This window comes from Acanthopagrus latus, chromosome 19 (assembly GCF_904848185.1).
Source record: "Acanthopagrus latus isolate v.2019 chromosome 19, fAcaLat1.1, whole genome shotgun sequence".
NCBI lineage: Eukaryota > Metazoa > Chordata > Actinopteri > Spariformes > Sparidae > Acanthopagrus > Acanthopagrus latus.
Window position 1 is genome coordinate 16,871,602 of NC_051057.1, and position 20,128 is coordinate 16,891,729.

The 20,128-nt window shown below is 42.6% G+C and overlaps 1 protein-coding gene across 3 annotated transcripts in view; it reads left to right on the forward strand.

The window, feature by feature from the left end:
* The window catches only part of ptprn2 (protein tyrosine phosphatase receptor type N2), a 133,162-nt gene that overhangs the window by 29,050 nt on the left and 83,984 nt on the right, over positions 1-20,128 (forward strand). For all 3 annotated transcript variants that reach the window (XM_037079639.1, XM_037079640.1, XM_037079641.1), the window contains 7 exons: positions 3,988-4,244; positions 6,844-7,297; positions 7,391-7,675; positions 7,935-7,975; positions 8,473-8,903; positions 11,623-11,709; positions 18,376-18,455. In XM_037079639.1, coding sequence (XP_036935534.1) covers positions 3,988-4,244; positions 6,844-7,297; positions 7,391-7,675; positions 7,935-7,975; positions 8,473-8,903; positions 11,623-11,709; positions 18,376-18,455 — 1,635 coding nt within the window. The remainder of the gene's footprint in view (positions 1-3,987; positions 4,245-6,843; positions 7,298-7,390; positions 7,676-7,934; positions 7,976-8,472; positions 8,904-11,622; positions 11,710-18,375; positions 18,456-20,128) is intronic.

Consider the following 20,128-nt stretch of genomic DNA (forward strand, 5'->3'; position numbering starts at 1 on the left):
GTGCTACTGAAACCACACGTTACTCGTGGTCATACTTCCTGCACAAATGTGTTTTCTTTGACAGACGGTCAACAAAAAAACTATTGTTGTTTCTTCCACATATTCGGCTCTGTCTGTTCCTTGACAACCACCCTGCTAGTACTAGAGAGAAAAAAAAAAGTCGGACACATGCGCTTGCACGCTAACATGCCATGTGAAAACAAGAGTGCTTTTATTGAACCATTCACTGTGAGTTGATGTCTGTGAAGGGGGGGCCGGATCATTTCAAAGAAACCTGCTGCAGATTTTTTCGCTCGGAGCCAAAAGTGATTTCCTCCTCAGGCAAGTAATTGTTTGTGTCCTTGGAGATGTTTGCCAGTTGTTTTGCAATCATGGCAACATGAAATTATTCCAGTAGAGGTGGACACATAGTGTATCGTGTTGATCTTTGGTAGGCGTTCACGAGAACTCCACACATAGTACAATAACCCCTTTAACCCTCATGGCAAACTCATTCTGTGCAGTCGAACTTCGTTCGAATACACAGAACTTTGTTTTTAAAAGTCAGAATTCTAAGAAAATAGTCATGAATCTGAGAAAAAAGATTCTGAGATTTAAGTCAGAATAAAGATAGAAATTGAATCCAGCTGAATTTTGGGGAATTGCCAAAAAATGCACAAGATATCTTGAATATTCCATTTTCAAGAAATAATGCAGCCACAGAAACACATAGTCCTAGGTTTGAATATTTCACAACTGTAAAAAACATATAACTTCAATGAAGAACTGGAAGAAGTTGATGAAATAAGATTTTTTTCCTGATATAAAGCTACTCAAGGATTAAAAAAAAACACTTTGTGCCATCCTATTTCAGAGTTTGCTTTATTTTTATGTTAAATTTGGATTGACACATTTCATTTTGACTAATTAGGTAGAACTTGCTGCTAAATTATTCACGCTCCCTTCCATTAATGCCTTTAAAATCAGTTGGTGGACAGAAGTAAAGGAAAGGGGAAAATCTGCATTTCAAAAACAGCAGATGAAACTACAAGACGCATAGACTGGATCCCATCTAATAGGCTTTGAATATTTAGGACCCCCCCCCTCGCTCTCTCCCTCTCTGTCACATAGAAAACAGACAGGAGGCCAACAGAAATAACTTGCTTGTTTGAAAGCTGTTGCGCTAATGGCAGGGCGTTAATTAACTGAGGCATTTGCCTTAGACAGCATGCTATCCTTAACAGGCAAAAAAGCGGCAGCCTCTGTGATGGAACCTGCTCTTTCTCCGGACCTACAGATGAATTTGCATGACATTTAGCTCCTCAGCGCCAGGATAATCAGCTGAGAGGTTGATTGAGAGGAATCCGACCGTAAAGGCCCCACCACTCCTGACTTTCTCTTCGACGAAATGGCTCACTTTGAGTCTGTAATTTGCGCCGGCATACCTTCTCCCTCAAGTGTGCCCATCGCAGACACACAAAACTTGGTATGTATGGAAATGAGTGCATCCCCCAGGAGACAGAGGGGGGATAGAGGTGTCACAGTCAATGAAGCCGGCCTCATCTTGTTGTGGGCGCCATCACACTCTGAACCCATTTAAGCGGCTGCAGTTAACCGCAGCCACCATATGGATCCTTTAGGGCTGGAGTCAGACCTGATTTCCCCACCGCGACCGCTGATAGCATAAATGATCATCACCACGCTGATATATAACAAGTATACACCACATCGGTTAAGCCACGGGTAGTTAACCGTCATTGTTGTACGGATGGATGGCTGAGCCGCGTTCCAGAACAGTGACAACATACGCTGCTTTGTGCTCCATTCAGCGCTGCCAAGACTGACTGGAGGCATCTGTAGCTGCTCTGCATTGCTCAGATCCTCATCTGGCGCTTATGAATATCCCATGAATATACCCAATGTCTATGGGTGAGAAACCAGGCTAATGAAGACATTCTGCGGTGTTGATACTTTCATTTTTTTCTGTGTATTTTTAAACCCTGGCTGTTAGTTAACGGCTTTGAAAGGCGTCCACGTCATTAAGAGCAGCATTGTTTCCTTCAGATGAGTCCGGTAAAAGGTTAGGTATGTGGCAGCGAGGAATCTAAGCCCCTTTGCCACAACTTAATTACTAATTTCTCATTAAAAAATGCTTCTGCACTGGAATGAAGTGTGATCAGTGAATATCTTGGCTCCTTAAAGACAAAAAAACAAAAAAGTATAATATCTTCAGTATTGCTATGCTCTTTGCCGATGGAATGCTGTGCCTCTTGGCTCATTGGGAATGGGGCCATGTTTTGGGTATCTTTTTTGCTTGGGTAGCTCCATCTGGTCCTGGCACCACTGCGCTTTGCCCCTGCCCAGGAGTTCTGCATCCCAACTATGTGTTGGCAATTAGCAGAGATGTTGGCAAGGCGTCAGGCTGCAGTGTGACATTCTCCCCAGGCTTGTTGACTGGCTGTGTGTGTGTGTGTGTGTGTGTGTGTGTGTGTGTGAGAGTGTGTACATGTCTGTGTGTACATGTCTGTGTATACATGTGTGCAAATGTGTAGTCATGACTTTCTTTTAGCGTGTCGTCATTTCAAACACTCCCCTTCTCTGCTATTCTGTCTCATCTTTGCTGTTTTGTTTACCCATGTTAAGCTGAGAGGACTGTAAACAATTTCCCCAAAACAGACAACAGAAGCCGAAACTTTTTGTCTTGGGATGTACTTTTCAAGGAAGGAGAAATTTCCTTCAGAGTGTTGTTGTCTGCGTTTGCATAGCAGTCTTAAGACACTCCAAAATACGGGAAATTGGTACGGCAATGTATGGAAAAGTGCACTATACAGACAGACTATACAGCAAGCTGTATACTAACGGCAGCAGCTAATTGCATGCCACTAATGGTGTAAGACCGTGGTGCATATAAGGCAAGGATAAACCAAATTATATTGAGTTAATGAACAAAAGGAAACTGTTTTTTTTAAAGTGGTGGCTTAAATAAAAGGCAAAGTAAGAAGCACCATCCTCAAAGTCTGTTTATTTTGGAAAGTTTCACCCACCAGGTAAGGACTTTAGGGTGTTCAATAATACCCCTGGATCAAAATTAAGAACATGGTTCCTACAGTGGTTTTTGTAAGGCTAGCTAAGGTTAGCTAAATCGATCATACTGAATTATATTGGGATTATGTATAAAAGCAAACCAGTTATTTTTTTTTTTAAATGGCACCTAAAATAAAAGACAGTGAGTAGTTAGTCACTCAGAAATTACAGTACAATCCACAGTAGAAATCCCCAAGTCTTTTTACTTTTGGAAAGTGTCATATTTAGATTTTTGGTTTCCTGTTTTATTTTGTATATCAAATCTTCATGTGTTATGTTTTACTTTCCACTTCCTGTATTTGTCTTTTTCCAACCCTTTTTCTTGCTCACCTGTGTTCCATTAGCTAATCAGTTCCTGTTCCAGTTTTGTTTTTCCCTCACTCTTTGTTAGTTCTATGCATTTGCTCCTCTTGATTCCACCATGTTCCTTCCCGTCTAAGTTTATGCAGTCAATCAGAGAGCAATCAAGGTCTACTCCAAATACTTTCCTCTTATCTTCAGCAATGTCAAGCAGCAAGGAAACAGAAAAGAAAATTCCTGAGAGAATGAAAAATGGTCAGCCATTTTGCCTTCAACATTCATTTTGTCTCTTGTCAAGAAATATCAGAAAGAAAACTTGTGCAAGGAACTTAAACTGGTAACTTCAGCCAAACTTTCCATTTTACTAAAAGTCATTTGCAGGCCTGATTGGATCTGCTTGTCATTAATTTATATGATTTTATGTAATCTAAATATTTATGTTTTTTGTCTGTAATGTCAAATACATAACAAAAATATATCAAACGAAATAGGTTGACTGTCTGCATGTTGAATCTCTTTACAAAACTAGTGTTTGACCTTGAGATATCTGCAGAAATCTTTTTTCAAGGTTACGTTGATCTGAGAGGTGTTTGACAAACCTTGCTATGACCTCTTTGTTTCCAGGTCTGACATGGCGGGACGACATCACTCAGCAGGTCATCTCTAGAGAGCTCTCCAAACTAAGGAGAACCCCTCTCCGCCATCAGGCCACACCTCCAAGCCCCCTGACCGCCTACAGAAGCTCCAGAGACAGGAAGCTGAGGCCTTCGCAGGCAGAGCTGAACAGAAACCTTCAGCAGTACCTGACCGGCCTGGGCTTCCTGCCGCAGTCTGAGGTCAATGGACAACCAGGAAGCCAACGAGATGGAGCCAACGCTCAGGTAAGAGTCTCACACACTGTAGAGTTGTAGTAGCAGCTGACATCATAAGGGAATGGATAGGTGTGACAACAAAATTATGCAGACTGTGAAATTCAGTTTACTCTTCATGAACAGTTACACAGTTTCTATATATACTATCTCAAATAATTGATTAGTTGTGGGTCTATAAAGCCCAAGTTGAAATCCTCAAATGTTTTGTTTTGGCCATAACCCAAAGACTTTCAGTTAACTGTCAGGTCAACTGACTTTATTTATTTTTTTACTCAAACTGATGAATTGATTATCAAATTAGTTAGTAGACTAATTTAATAGTGGAAAACCAATCGACTGAGCTCTAGAACAGTGTTTTTAGGTAGTAGGGAGGTCTAATGAAAAAAAAACCTATCCAGGTGCATTATGGGAACTGTAGGATCTGGCATTTTCTGACCTTAATCTTTTTACTCTAATTACTAGAGAGATTTAGGAATCAAGATATCTCATCCTCCGCAGCTTCAATTTAATAAATCTTTCTCTGGCGGCCTCAGCTCTAAGAAGGTTGGAAGGGAAATTAAATCCTTTATTTTAACTTTATTTTAATGTCAGGCTTCAGCATTTAGGTTCAGGGTATTAATGTTGGTCCACAAAGTAAACAAAACATGTTTTCCTTAGCTAAATTATGGAAGGGCCTCTTCCTCTTCCTTTTGAAAAATAGTCAGTATGTCCTTTGCGGGGGTCGCCCTCTTGTCACTGCACGGCTTTTGTTTCTGGCTTTCTGTCTTCTCCCCCCTCTCCCACTGAGCAGGGACCCTTTTAACACAAAGATCTTCCATCACCTCTTTACATTATTCAATCCTCATATTTAGTGTGGAACCCCAGCTTTGTGTGAAATGTGCTCCGCATCCGTCATAGCCGAGCTGCTTCCTGCTGCTGTGTCAGTGCAGCCATAATGCAAAGTTGAAGAGTTCAGGACCTTCCTTATTGATGAGATGAGGCCCTTTGTTGTGTAGCGTGATGGAAAAAAGCAAACATGGTTAGCATGAATGGCAGAGCACCCCCGTCTTGCTGTGCTAATGCCATTATGGCCTCTCAGTATGCCGGGCTTGGAGAGACTGACATTTTCTCTATATACATTTGAAGGACAGAAAATGGCACCAAGGGAGATAGCTAGTATTAGTGCGGCAGCGACATGGATAATAATGCTGCTCAGTGGATCGGATATACTGGATGCCGAATTGAAGCGTGGGCACTTATGATTCAGACGAGAAGAATGATATTTTCCCTCACAAAGAGAAGAAAGGACAAAATCACACGTTTTGGTGCCAATATTATACTAATTACAATGCCAATTGGTTAAAAGGCGTCTAGATGCCTGTGTACCAGTGCATTGTAATGTAAATATATAATTCATCATGTGTCGTATATAAACTTTTTTTGGCTAACTGTGAAATCAGATGACTCATAATGCTTTTCTTTTTCAATACGGGGTTTCTGCTACTTCTCTGACAGAAGAGATGTGCTTTTAAAGTTAGTTGTGTGTTGTGGAGATGCATGAAATTACTCTTTGAGTGACACTATCTCATCTTTGATTTCCATAATGTAATTTCCAAGGGCAGTTGTCTTTGATCTAGAATCCCTATTCATATCCTGTCCTGTCTAGTCGAGCCCAGGTTGCTTCTCATTTCATACGAGATCCTGTCACAACAATGCTGACCCAGCTCAACCCACCCAGTGTTCTCATGAGAAAAAAAATATATGTATTGCAGCGCTGAAGCAATGTTAGAGTTTAATTGTATGAATGTTGTCACTTTAGTGGTACAAAAATGATCAAAACTGAGACGCTGCAACCATGCTAGCAGCCCTGTGAGGCCACTGAGCAGTTTAATGTTTGACAGTACTAACATCCTTATGTTTAGCATATATCATTTTTACAATGTTCACTATCTTAGTGTAGTCTTTTAGAAGGCTGACATGTTCTCAAGTGCAGTGTCTTACCATCTTAATTTATTGTGTTAGCCTGCTAACATCATCACAGTGACACAGCTAACATGTTAGTATAATATTTATTGTGTACAAGTTTAGCGTGTTAGCATGCTAGCATGGCAACATGACGTTGTAGAGTAGGTATAATGTTTACCATGTTCACCATTTTAATGTTTATAACGCTAACATGTTAACAATAACAATGCTAACATGCTGATGTTTAATAATTGCAATCTTGATCTATGATGTACACTGCCTTAGTTTAGCCTGTTAGCTTGCAAATGTACAGAGTGATAATATGCTGATGTTTAGCGAGTATAGTTTTTGCTAAGTTGTAGCATGTTAGCAACGTCACTATTAACATTTTAGCATGCTATTTTTTAACTTGTTCGTCATCTAAGTGCAATGTGTTAGCATGCTAACATTTGCTTATTAGTACCAAATGCAAAATACAGCTGAGATTGATGGAATGTCGTTAGTGTTTGAAAAAACGACAGAGAAGTCGTTCAGATTCATCCTCTGGGAACCACAAATGTCTGTTGTTTCATAGCTATCCAACAAAAAGTTGGGTGGGGTATGTCATGAGATACATGAAAGTTACATTACTCTAAATCTGATAGATGCACATTTTATGTTATAGAATGGAGACTTAAAGTCTGATGATCGTTTGGAGCCCAGCCGGTCAAAACCCCAGCAGGGCTGGAAGGAGACCACAGTCTACAGCGTTCATAATGGAGACGGCAAACCTCCCGTCACCAAAGTCTTCACCAAGAGTGGAGAGGGCAGGCACCCAAAGCTCAGTCCAACCTACTCTAACCAGGACCCAGGAAGGAGCAAACTGCTTTCGAGTGAGCTGGAACGGCTTCTTGCAGCGATACCGAACACTCAGCAGGGCACCCCAGATGGCAAGGCTGCATGGCCCAAAGGAAAACTGCACTACCTCAACTACGTCAGGCCAGCTCCGAGTGACCATGCCGAGCCGCAGTCGCAGGTGGACTTTGGCTCCAAAACGCAAAAGCCTAATCTAGACAGACTGCTGCTCAAGGCCGGCTCAAACCGACTGCCTGCGAAAGAGCCTGTTGACATCATGGATGGTAAAATCAGAGTTTATTGGCGTTTTCTACATATTTTACTCTTTTACTCTTAGTATGATTGTTGGTTCTTATTCTCCTCTCTTCTGTGTCCAGATCGATTCATCCAGAATATGGTGAACCAGCTTGGAAGACACAGCATCAACATGGAGGCTTTTATGGGCAAAGACTTGGACCATCTCACCGAGCTCATGACAGGAGCGCTGAAGGAGATGCATGAGGAGCGGCCCGTGGCTGGGGCCGAGCCACGACCGGAAGCCGCTGTCTCCAGTTTGGAGAAGGAGGGTAACAGGGAGCCACCAGCAGCCATGCAGCTGAATCTAAAATCAGACAAAGGACAGGACCTAAACCAGAAAGACACGCTGAGAATGAAACAGCAAGGTGCGTGTTTCTTCTGTTCTTCTGAGAATACAAGCTGGCATTGTTATATGGAGTAGTTATTTTTCTGACACAGATAAAACAGTATGAGGCTTTTCTAAATTTATAAATGCTCTCACATGCTTTGTTTGTAGGATCTCCTGCTGCCAAATGTATTTCTGAGTCTTTCATTTTGAGTCATAACTGTTTCTGCTTTGCTAAATACTAAAGAAAACTTTGAGTTTTCACACAATCTGCTCACATACATTGTGTTTGTTTCCAGGCCAACAAATAGATGGTGCAGACAAAGAGCCAGATGACAAGGTGAATTTAAAATTACTCTGCTCAACCAACAAATTGGTTTCTTGGGGAGCGAGACATGTCCAAACACACTTTATTCACTATTGAATGCTGCTTTAAATGGAGATGATCTGAAAAGTTTCGCAGATATTCGCAGAACTTGAAGGCAAACTCTTAACTGCAGGAAAATTTAAAAGCTATACGAATTGGAATAGTTTTGAATGTGAATGCTGTGAATCTTCTGTTTAACATTTAGTAAGAAAGTAAAGCTCCTGAATACAACCTTTGACAATTTGTGAGGAGAAAAGGTGTCATTAGAGCTCGGCGCAGCACTCAGACTTAGATAGTCGGTGAATGCAACACAAATCATACCTTTTTGAATGACTGACATCTGATGTAGTTTAAGTCTCTATTCAAGGTTTTAATTAAGTTTTTCTCAGAACCAATAAAAAGTTATATGTAGGTAAAAAGAAATACAAATACCTTCACTATTCTAAAAAGAAATATTTGATTCCACACAGCATGCAGCCTTCTTCTCCAAGCTGCTGGACTACCTCAACCTGGAGCCCTTTGGTGACACTCCGGCAGCCAACGTTGGGCCACCAGCTGGCCTTCTGAAAATGCCCGGTCTGGAAAGCGTCCAAAGCCGGACGAGGCAGGGCCAAGCTGCTGCACCCCAGCACTGGGAGGAGAAGACCGTGGCTGTGCCTGCGAAGGAGGGATCCACCATGCGTTTGACTGGTGGCCCTGACACTGAGGGGCCTGACACTCAGGTGGACTCAGAGATCCAGAGGTGGATGCAGCAGCATCAGGATCCGGAGGGGAAGAAGCAGCTGGAGGAGCCGCAGAAGAAGGACATGAAGGTCAAAACTCAGCTGGTCCATGTGGGGGTGAAGGAGTTTTCCAGCAGAGGGAAGGACAGACACTTTGGCTACATCATCACCGGCTCAGAGTGAGTATTCCGATATATGATATTACATATTTATGTTAGAGTGATCACACTGTAAAATCCCTTCTGTCCATTTATCCAGATCCGCACAACAAGTTAATGGCGTCTGCTCTGGGCCGAGACCCATCCTCCATCCAAGTCACATGGAAATCCGTTCCGTAGTTTTTGTGTGATCATGCTGATAAACCAACAAAACAAACAGACCCAGTGAAAACATGACCTCCGAGGGAAAAAAAGAAAATAGTTGAAGAAACCGCATTCCATTGAATTTTCTGAGGGTAAAAATAAAGGCAGTAACCGTAACTATACACTATCCTGCACCCACAATAAATCTACTGTACATCTATAACCTCTTTCACCTTAGCGTCTCCTCGAAAACTTCCATTCATAAAGCCTCACTGACGATCTTGTAAAAGCTCCTCTCTCGTTCTTAAGTGGTTATTATCAACTGAGTTCATGGTGTAACTCACAGCTTCATATAATAGTTTATTGCTCCGCTCACCAGTTGTCAGCAGCACCGTTGGACCTGTTTCAATGCAGACCCGTTTTGCATACCTTAATACCGAGCATATGTCTGCTTTGTTTGGTTACTTAAAACTCCCTTTAAGAGATGCAATTTCTGTCAAAACCACCCACACGTTCGCGTCTTTATGGGAAAGAATACTGTAGTTTGAAATCCTCAGTGTGTGCTGCACCTGATTACAATAGCGGGGATGATAAATCCCTCCGTGTGTGGGTATTACTGTGCCGTATTACAGCTTTAATGATGATACTTTGTCAGGAAGGGGAGCCAAGTTCTCTCTCCTCTCACTCTCCTTCGCTCTCACCTCTCAGTCAGCTCAGGCTCAGCAAAGATAAGTTCCTATCGACTGTGCCTGTGGCCCTCTCTCAAATCCCTTTATGGCGTTATCAAGTCTGGTGTCAGTGGGTTGTCCTTCACCTGTTAACAGACGTAGGCTCATAAAGGTCTGATGGGTGCAATCTTTGTCACCTTATTGCCATGCGTATAGAAACGCAGATTAAGATGTAAACACACAGTATAGTTGATTACGTGGCAGGGGAAGGAAAAGAGGTCACCTTCTGGATGAAACATCTTCACCTACTCCTCCTCCTCCCCGTCCGTCCTCAGCAGACACCTGTGGTCGGCCTATAGAGGCGCCTGCATTTGCTGCGGACCTCATGATTGCACGGTTGTTATCCCCAGCCCCTTCGCACCCTGCAGTGAGGCTACGCAAACCTGCTTATCTGACAGCTCCTGACATTGTGGTGGTGGTGGTGGTGGTAGTGGGGGGTTTGGGGAATAAGGTGGGAGGATGTGGAGGGGAGGGGGAGGGGCGGCTGGAGTGGGAAAGGTATGGATAGAAGAGAAGGAGACAGAGAGAGAAACCCAAGGGGAAAAGTGCTAGCATCAACAACCAAGTCACTCCTGGAGCTCTCCAGTTGCTAGAATTACCGCAGAGGGATGCAAACGTGTCTGGAATTGCTTCGGCGAATCTTTAACTTTCAAAAACCCCTCAAAAAAGTGGATAAAAAAAGAGAGAGCCACCCACTCTTTTCAAAGGTAGAGTGAATCAGCCGCTCATGCACAGTGCGCAGCTCGGCGTTCTGTTGGAGGAGAAAAAGCTGCTGTATTGTGGTGTCAAACGCAGGCCAAACAAAACAATATCTCAGCATCGTTTTTTCTCTTGAATATGTCTAATGATTGTATATTTTTTTCATACATAACAGCGAATGAGTAGCCAGCGCTGCATGGAATTGGTTCCCAGTTTCATTTCACATTTCTCTGCGAACAAAAAATTCGAACGATGTCTCATTGTGATCCATGACTTTTTGGTGCGTGTCACCTTGCAGTAACTTGGCGCTCTCAGTGATTCCAGGTTAAGCTGTCAGCAATAAAGTAGCTTTCTGTCTGTGTGTGTTTGTTTGTGTGTGTGTGTGTGTGTGTGTGTGTGTGTGCCCTTCTCATTTCCTCCATCCAGCGCGTTGGCCTGCAGATTGCCTTTGTTTGGTCTATTTCCTTGGCGATTTACTCTCCGAGTGAGAGAGCAGCCACAGACTGAGCTGAGATGAGGCATGGCTTTATCAGACCACCATTACACTTCACCTCCATTCCATTTGCACCTTATTATTCTCATCTCACCGCGAGGGAGCGTGCGCGCCTTGCGTGTTTGTGTACTTTGTGTTATCATGTTTTACTTTTTAGCACACGCACACACACATGCACGCACACGCGCCTCTGAAAGAGAAAGCGAATGTGGGCGAAGAGAAAAGAAAGATGAGGGAAGGAAAGGGAGAGAATGGCGCGTCCATATGATACAGCCATTACACCTCATGCAGGTTCCATTTGCACCTTATTGTTTGTCTCATTGCTGGAAAAAAGCGGGTGATTTACCAAGCCTGAAGAGGCAGCTGATCCCTTTTCCCTTGGCATGGCTCTTTGTGTTGTTGTTTGTGTTTGTGCATGCCTTGTGTGTCTGTCTGCAGTGTGTGTGTACATGTGCGCAGTACATCCATTCAGACAACCGTAGCTTTTGCTTGTGTGCAATGACCCATTTGTGAGTATGAATTGTGGCAGTATCTCCCTAAAAAAAAAAAAAAAAAAAAAAGAACGGAAGAAAGGGAAAAAAAGAATAGCATTTTAACGGCTGAGTGGCTACGTGTATCTCATATGTGTATGGACGTCTGACAGTGACGCCCAGCTGTCTTTGTGTCTCTCCCCCAGCTCCCTCACCACTGACCAGGGCTCGGACCTGATGGAGCGCCTGACGCAGAGGCTGAACCTCCACGCCGCAGACCTCACCCAGCTCTCGTATGTATAGTCGCAAACCACACTGTCACAAATAATGATTTACATGCAGTCTACGTCTCATGAAGGATAATTGGTCCCTTTTAGATCATTTGAAACGGTTTTGTTTTTGCGCTTTTGAGCTCAGGGAAGGTCGTCCGCGCACTTGCAAGGGCTGTCTGTGTGAAAACGCAGTGCCACACTCCCAGAGACTGTAGGCGTTTGTTGTTTTTCTGACCTTTTGGAGTGTTTGACTTCTCGCAGGGAGAGAAATCAGGCCTAATTACGTCCAGACACACACTGATGTCTCCATTGTATTCAAAACACCGCCTCTCCTACTGTTGTCGCTGTACGACTCGTCAAAAAGAGAGCAGTCAAGCCATCAAACGGCTCTCGGTAGCAAAAAGAGGAAGAGAGAGAAAGAGAAGCAGCAGTGGACCGAGGGCTGGAAACAGAGAAAGTAGTCCAGCAGGAGGCGGTTAATATATTAATGAGCGGGCGAACTGTCCTTGAACCCCAGGCTGGTTTGTGCTTGTACCATAGTTCTGCTGTACATTCAGTGTCAGACCATGTAGGAGGCAGAGGAGATGTGTTCGCCTAAGATCTGACAAGCCTTTCAAGATGCTCCTGCAGGAGAAGAGATGTCTGGGTGGTTCAGTAACACCCGCAGCATATGAACACCAAAGCCGGTGCACTGCAGTCTGCGGCTGCACTGGAACTGTAGCTACAGGTTACTCCGGCTTGGATAATAGCTACCGAGTGCGACAGTACTCCGCGGTCTAGTGTTCAGCGTTCACAACACACACAGCGACCTCAGATGAGTGCAACCAAGGAGACTTTTTGGATCTCCGTCGTCAAATCCAAGCTTTGATTCTGATGAGTGTGAACGCTGGGATGTCGTTGTGCTGGCACTGATCGAGTTAATCTTGTTATTACACCTGTCATCTCAGATCACTCACAGTCAGCTCCTGATGCTCATAATGACTAATGTCATTAACTGAATGCTGTGATTAGCCAGTGACATTATTACGCTCTGCAATCATTCGTATGTCCAGTATTAGAAGAAGTAAGAGTTGTACTTAAAGGGACAGTTCAGCCCCAAAATCTAAAAAACATTTTGCCTCTTACCTGTAGTGCTATTTATCCATCCAGACTGTTTTGGTGCGAGTTGCCTTGTTTTCGTGAAATTAGCAGATGAGATTTCTGCCTTTCTGTGGAGAACAATGGAACTAGATTGGACTAGCAATTGGCGTGTGGTGTTTAAAGCGCCAAAATAAGGGAAAAAAACAAACATCTGAAAAACTGAACAACAGTGTCTCTTTGGAGAAATCATGAACCGATTACTCAAGACTGTTTTCTTTCTGACAAGCTACACCCATCAACTGAATCACCTCGCAAAATGAAGCATTGCATCTAGCCAACCAAGCTCACCAAGTTAGCTAACATCATAGTCATGAGCTCAAGCCTCTTGTCCGTGAGGAGATGCACACTTTACATTTACTGCGTTACTGGTAATTACTATCCAAGATGATTCAGTATTTATATTTATCTTTAAGCAACTTACAGTGGAATCTTATCATGACAATACAAGCATAGTGTATTGTAATTATAAGATTGGCTTCTGAACAAACTTTGATTGAATTTGATGTAAGTATTTCATAGGATTTTTTTTTAATATTAATAATATTATGTCATTGATTCCAACCCCATCACCCAGCCTTACTGATACATTAAAGCAGCATTATGTATGTTAATGCCGTTTGTCAGATGTAACGTAGGTGCTAACTACAAACAAAACTCATTACTTCAGTAAGTTATGTTATGTGTTAAAACGGTGTGATCCTGCCCTCTCACCGAAGTTACAGAAACAAGTGATAGGAGGGCGGAGTGGCTGAGACAGAGACACCATTCCCCCTATAACAAGACACCGAGACGTCAACATGAATTTGAAGCTGTTATTTTAAGGCTTTAACACAGAGGTTTTCAAACCGTGAGGCAAAACCTCCCCGGGGGGGATCTTTGACACAGTTTTGACTCCTTCTCTTGAGTCATAACTGAGTCAAATATGAACACACAGGCATGATATGCATATTTTTAGATTCGGTGTTACTTCCACTTTCCAAGGATGCCATTAACTCTAATGTCTAGAGTGAGTGAATCTGCTTGAAGTTCAGGTCTTTATTAGCCATATGCATACGTTTCAGTGAAGCAGGAATTGGTAATTAAAGTTCTTGTTCTCAGAAATCATAGAAATAAGGCGCTCCTTCAAATTCCAGAACTTGCTTGAGAAAAATCGTGTTTTTTGGTTTTCTTCTGTGTAAAGAAGTCCAGAGATAATTGTCTATACAAACAGCAGTAGATTAATAGCTCATTCAGTATACTTTTAGTGTTGCCAATTTGCAAAAAATTGCCCAGCGGGGAGAGGGGCCTCACTGTCAGGGACAAGAAAAGTCAAGTAACAGGAAGACGCATATATTAAGAGACAGGACAATGGAAGAGAAAGACTACAACAGGGACAGCAAAAGGACATGAAGGTGTGTGTACATGTGTGGAAGTTTTGTGTACAGGGAGAAAATCAAGAGAGAGGAGAAAAAAGATGGTAATGAGAAAAAGGATGTTAACATTAATAACAATATAACAATAATGAGGAAAGAGAAAATAAGATAAAAAGCTTGTAGGGTGTATCTCGTGTTGGAACCGGGACGGGTCAGAACAGACTTTTATCTATTCATTTATTTATTCTCTTCTTTTATCAAGTGATTTACCTACATTTACGTTTTTCCTTTTATTCTTCTCTCTTCGTCCTTAATTCCTTTGCTTTCTCCTGCTTTAGCTGCGTGATTTCATCGAACGAATCATCATGATTTTAGGAGCAGATGTGTTATGTGTGTAAAACCTGAATCCTCAAAGTAACTAGTAACTATGGCTGTCAAATAAAAGTAGTCTACTTAACTATACAATATTTGTTAGGAAATGGGAATATGTGTAGTTTTTTCTTTGATCACAGTGCATCAGTGCTGTTAAGCCAGTGTAAAAGCCGCAGACAAATGCTTTAAATGAAGCTTCCACACTGTATTATACATTGTATTGATAACAGCATACTATACGGAAGGCAAATACAGAAAATGTCGTCTTTGTTGGAGCTTGTTTATCCCCATTCTTTCCTTTTACAAAATAATGAAAGCGCACTCGCGTAGAAACAGCCGAGACGGAGGACATGATGCAAACCCATTGTGCTTCTTGCTATGTGGCCACGGCAGGTGAGTGTTTGAAAGCCTCTGTCTGAATATGAGTCGGCTGGAGTACGAGAGCTGGGTCAGAGCACGCCGCCCTGCTTCGGGGGGGCTTCTCGCTCGCTCTGATGAGCCCCGATAGGAAGACCAAACAAGAGATACTCAAATATGACAACAGGCGAGGTGGAGGGGGAATTTCAGACGGGAGACTATGAGAAGAGGAGGCTGAAGGTTTTCGATGTTGTTGAGATTTTCAGACGCTGCACACAATTATGCTTGAGACTGCTGCTACAGTAATCAGCACAGAATATTCCCCCGTTCAAAAGAGATCTGAAATTTTTTTTTTGGATGATGACGATGATGAGCTGGGGATGATAGGCGCCTCTTTCAGATGACGTAAGTGCTTTGCTCGTTAGAAACACTAGGGGGAGTGGGATACACACTCACAAGTCCAATCCTCACACCACACACAAACACACCATGCCAATAATCCCGCCAACCAGTCTGCACACACGCACGCGCACGCGCACACACACACACACACACACACACACACGCACACAGACACACACACACACACACACACACACACACACTCATCATGTCCCAGCAGCAGAGCTAATACCAAGTCCAAGCTTACACATTCGATAACACAGGAGACAGTGTGAAGTTCTCCAGATATCTTATCCATCTTCCAACTGTGGTACTGTTTTTTTTTTTTTTTTTAACCCACGGTATATTTAAATAGTATTTGTGCAGGTTGGAAGGAAAAAAAAAGAAAAAAAGTATCACGTCAGTTCAATTTTAGATGCATCGAGATCTCCGGCAGAATACATCTAGCCAGGGAGGACGGAGGCAGGGGTAAAGATTGTGGAAATATTGACATTTACGAGAGCAAACAGAGCCCAGGTGAAGGCATTAGAGAAGGACATATTTCCTTTCAGAGCCGTGTGTGGGTGTGTGTGTGTGTGATCGTGTTCACAGATGCATCGGTGCATGGTTGGGTCCGTCTGTCTGGCAGTATCGGCTCATATATTGCCCCTGGCCGAGTGAGTGTATCTGCCTGCGTAGCGGGCTGACTGATTGTGAGTGGGTCTGGGTCACGGAACTCTGGCAGTCTGATGAATCTCCCTCTCTGTCGTACACTCTGCACAAGTACACTATAAATGATATAAATGTATGTACACTCTCCTGAACTTACACTGTTACATCTCAACCCACTGTGTGCATCCATTTTCACTAATTCCTATAGAAACTGAAGGCGAACTGTCAGCCTTCATGCATCTATCCATCCATTTATCAGTTGATTATTGCATCTACCATAACAATTATCTCAAAAAACACTATTTAACTTTGAATGTTCGCGTACCTTCACCAGAATGCAAAATTGACTACATGTGATGATTCTTCCATCGACTATATTCACATGGGAGCCATAATCCTCAGGGGACGAGGCTCACATTTCATGTTGTCGTGTTCCGGGTTGCAAGTCGTGTAATTGTTATCTTTGCAAACCTTCTAGATCGATCAGAAATTAAGACAATGGAGAATTTAAATCTGGTGGCACATCAGGCGATATTTAAAAGCAAAACAACATATTTGATAACACGTTAGCTTCCGTTGCAGAACAGTTAACATGAGCCTTTATCAAAATGCTAGCTAACATTATTGTTTGATAGTGTTACATGATACAATAGGAAAAACATCATTTAATTCTGAAATATCAACACACATCTTGGACATTTATTTACGGCTGACATTTATATTCCAGGTTTAATGCATTGAAATCTAGTGATAACAGTAATTGAACCGAAAAAATTATGAAACAAAATTAATGGAAATCAATGGCTACCTGGAACAGCTTGAAAACATGCCTCAAATCTCAACCGCAGCATGAGCTGTGATGTTTACTTGCAGTAAATGGGCTTAAACATGCTAAATACAGTTATGAGTCTTGTAAGGGAGGGATTTACTGCAAGATATGTCATTTTATGAGGTAAAATGTGTCTTTTATTGAGCCCACAAGTCATGTTTTCTTACAAAGAAGAGACTAAATGTGCTAGTTCTTAACGATTATATCAACCTGTTTCAAACACAAATCAGTTTGTAAGAACAATTTTCCACAACAGGACAGAAAAAGGCTGCTTTAGACACAGATTTTCTCTAAAAAGCTGAAGACAGGTTGAAATTTGGAAAACTCATTAGGAGATTTTGAACATGCTTAAGAAAATGAGGCATTTGGAACCAAAGAAAAGACAAAAAGGACTTGATAAGATGCAGTGTGGCTCTCACTGCTCATTCACTAAACGGCCTGTTTGTTTTTACGTACGACTTGGGTAGAATGATGTAACTGACTCCTGCATTGATCACCAGCTCACTCGCACCATATGTTCATCATCAGTATCTCAGAAACGACTGATTTAATTTGGATTTTGACAAAAATTTGAGAGAAATTATCTTGCTGCTTTGTTCCAGCGTTCAGAATTACCCTGATTGGCCCATTGGGGAACGACAATTACAGCTCAAAACAAGGTGCCATGTTTATTACTGATTGGCCCCGACAGGGTCTTCATCATTCGTGGGGGGATAACATGCTTATTACTGCTTTGTTTAAGCCTTTCTTTGAAAGACAGCCCTCCCCAGGACTGTGAAGTCACTGTTTATTTGTTCCTCTAGCTGTCAAAAATGCTCTTCTGAGCCTCTTATATAAGATTGGGTGATTATAGGCAATTATACCAAATATGCAGTTAAATACGTTGTTTTCCTGGTCACTGCTGGGAGTTCTTAGAGAGTCTGCGAGGTTTGTTCCATTTTATTTCATGGCCAACCTCCGGGACCTCAGATATTTATTCTGCTTCAGGGAGAGAAGTCTGTTGCTGACTCCTGACCAGACAGAGGAGGATATGGGCACTGGGAGTACAGGCAGGTTACTGTAGGTGTGAAGAAAACAAGGTGCTCCGCTGATGACTCTACCTTGGTGTTTGGCCAAAATTCAAACTGTAAAGGAAAGAAGACTTCATGAAATTTGGCATCTGGTATTTTCCAGCTTCACTTCTCATTATTCAAACACATCTGAAGTTGAACACACCTTGAGATGACATTTTAAGAAACACACTCTTTTCCTTGTTTCCAGGAGTTAGATGATAAGATTTATACCAAATGTCATAACATTTATTATTTTGCAGCTATGCACCTACATGGTGTTATGCTTTCCTGCTTCTGATTTAATCTTGCCTTGCCATATACATATGTCTGTTTCTGTTAAGGTTTTTGTTTTTAAAGTGATATATAAATTAAATGAACCTGACAGCAGCTGGTTAGCACAGCTTAGCACGAAGACAAGACCTCGCACTTAATGTATATAAATATGAAAGCAAATAAACACATTTCCCACATGTCAAAGTATTCCTTTAAGTACACCTGCTCATTTTTCTTGTTCTTTGTCGTTTCTCTGCAGTGTGTTGGGTCCAGCATTGACCTTCAGACTCGGCCCCAACCCCAAAAACGTGACCACAGCGGACCTGGTTCAAGTTGCGGGTAAGGCCGGCTCATATTTTTTTCCCTCCTATCACCTCTATCACACAATAATCCTGTTGACAACCTTCATTGCGATTCATCTCATTTTCACTCGCCAGACCACTCTGTCACCGTCTGTGCTTCGGTAAATGAGAACACAGATTAGTCTCTCCAGATACAGTAGATAGACTGGTGTTCATCTTGTTCAGACAAACCCCTGTCCCAGAGAAGATTATCAACAGTGTGCAATGACAGATGACCATCAATTACCGAGATGATGAGTCTAGTGTGCACGCTCCTTCTGTCTACACACACACACACACGCTCACATCCAGTGTACAGGATAGTTTATTTGGTCTTCTATTATGTTCAACAGCCTGACAGGTTGAAACAGGTCTGCACCAGCCAATCACTTATCCTCCTCTGTGTGTGTGTATGCATGCACTTGTTTGATGTAGACTGATGGAGAGCTGTCACCAACAGAAAGGAGGGTTGTCAGTATGCACTGCCTCCGCTCCCCTGTTCATTGTCTGTACTCCGATCTGCCCGGCGCTGGTGTCAGTGTGTGCGTTTGTGTGCGTCGGTGAGATGTGTGTTAGATGCGTGTCGATGTCCTTGCTTTGGTCGGAAATGACTTTGAGAAGCCCAGCAATACTCCCGACAGTCAATATCATCCAATATCACCCCACTGGAATCAACATGGTGGTGTTGTTATTGGCTGAAATGTGTTGCTGCTCCAGTTTTTCAGCGCAGGCGACATTTTTTGGCACCGACTCGTTTCCTATCAGGGATGTGCTGGATGACGGCTGATGATACAGATTTACCGCAAGAAAGGCTGGGCCGCGGCTGGGTTGAGCTTTGGTTCAGTGGTTCAGAGTGTGAGGTTATTGTACGTGTGTGCTTGTTGGATTACAGTGTGTGTCCATCGTCCCACTTTTGCAATGCTTGTTTAACAAAAATGATCAAATGAGCAAATATTACAGGCGCTGTAGGTTCACTTCTTCTCCTACTGTATCATATCCTCCTGTATTATCCATCCCTTTTCTACTCCTTCATCTCCTTTTTTTTTACCTTCCATCTTGTGTGACTGACTTTGATGAGGTGGCGTGTGGCGAGAGCTAATGACGGGCATGAGCACGGCTGAAATGTCAAACCAAATGTTAAGTCAACATGATCATCAGCCTGACCCATGTTGATGAATTATGAATACAGCTCACCTGAATAGTGATTTGCAGAGGGCGACCGAGGCAGATTATCAAACCACTTGATGGTTCGGATGCATCGCCGTAGTCGTTCAATCCCAGCTGATTCTGAAATGTATTAAAAACGTCGAAAAATGGCGCTTGGAGATAGCAGAGTGGTTAAATCCTCAGTCTTTGGAGCTACATGTGTGCCTCCGCTGACCTTAGATCAAATCCCGCTTGGGCTTTATCTCCTGCGCCCCCTCCTACCTTGCTCCCGCCCTTCATATCCACCACAGTGTGAAGTGGAATTCCCACTGCTCTCCTGATATTAAAAACATGTGTCAAATGTGATGTGAATGCAGAAAATCTCATATTGTAGCTATGTTACAACTCCAAATATGCATGCACTGAATTCAATACAACATGCAACAGCATAGCGTTTTTCAAAGAGGTGACCAGGTTGTGCAGCAGCAGCTTGGTTTAAGGAGTCTGAAAATCAAACTGACACCC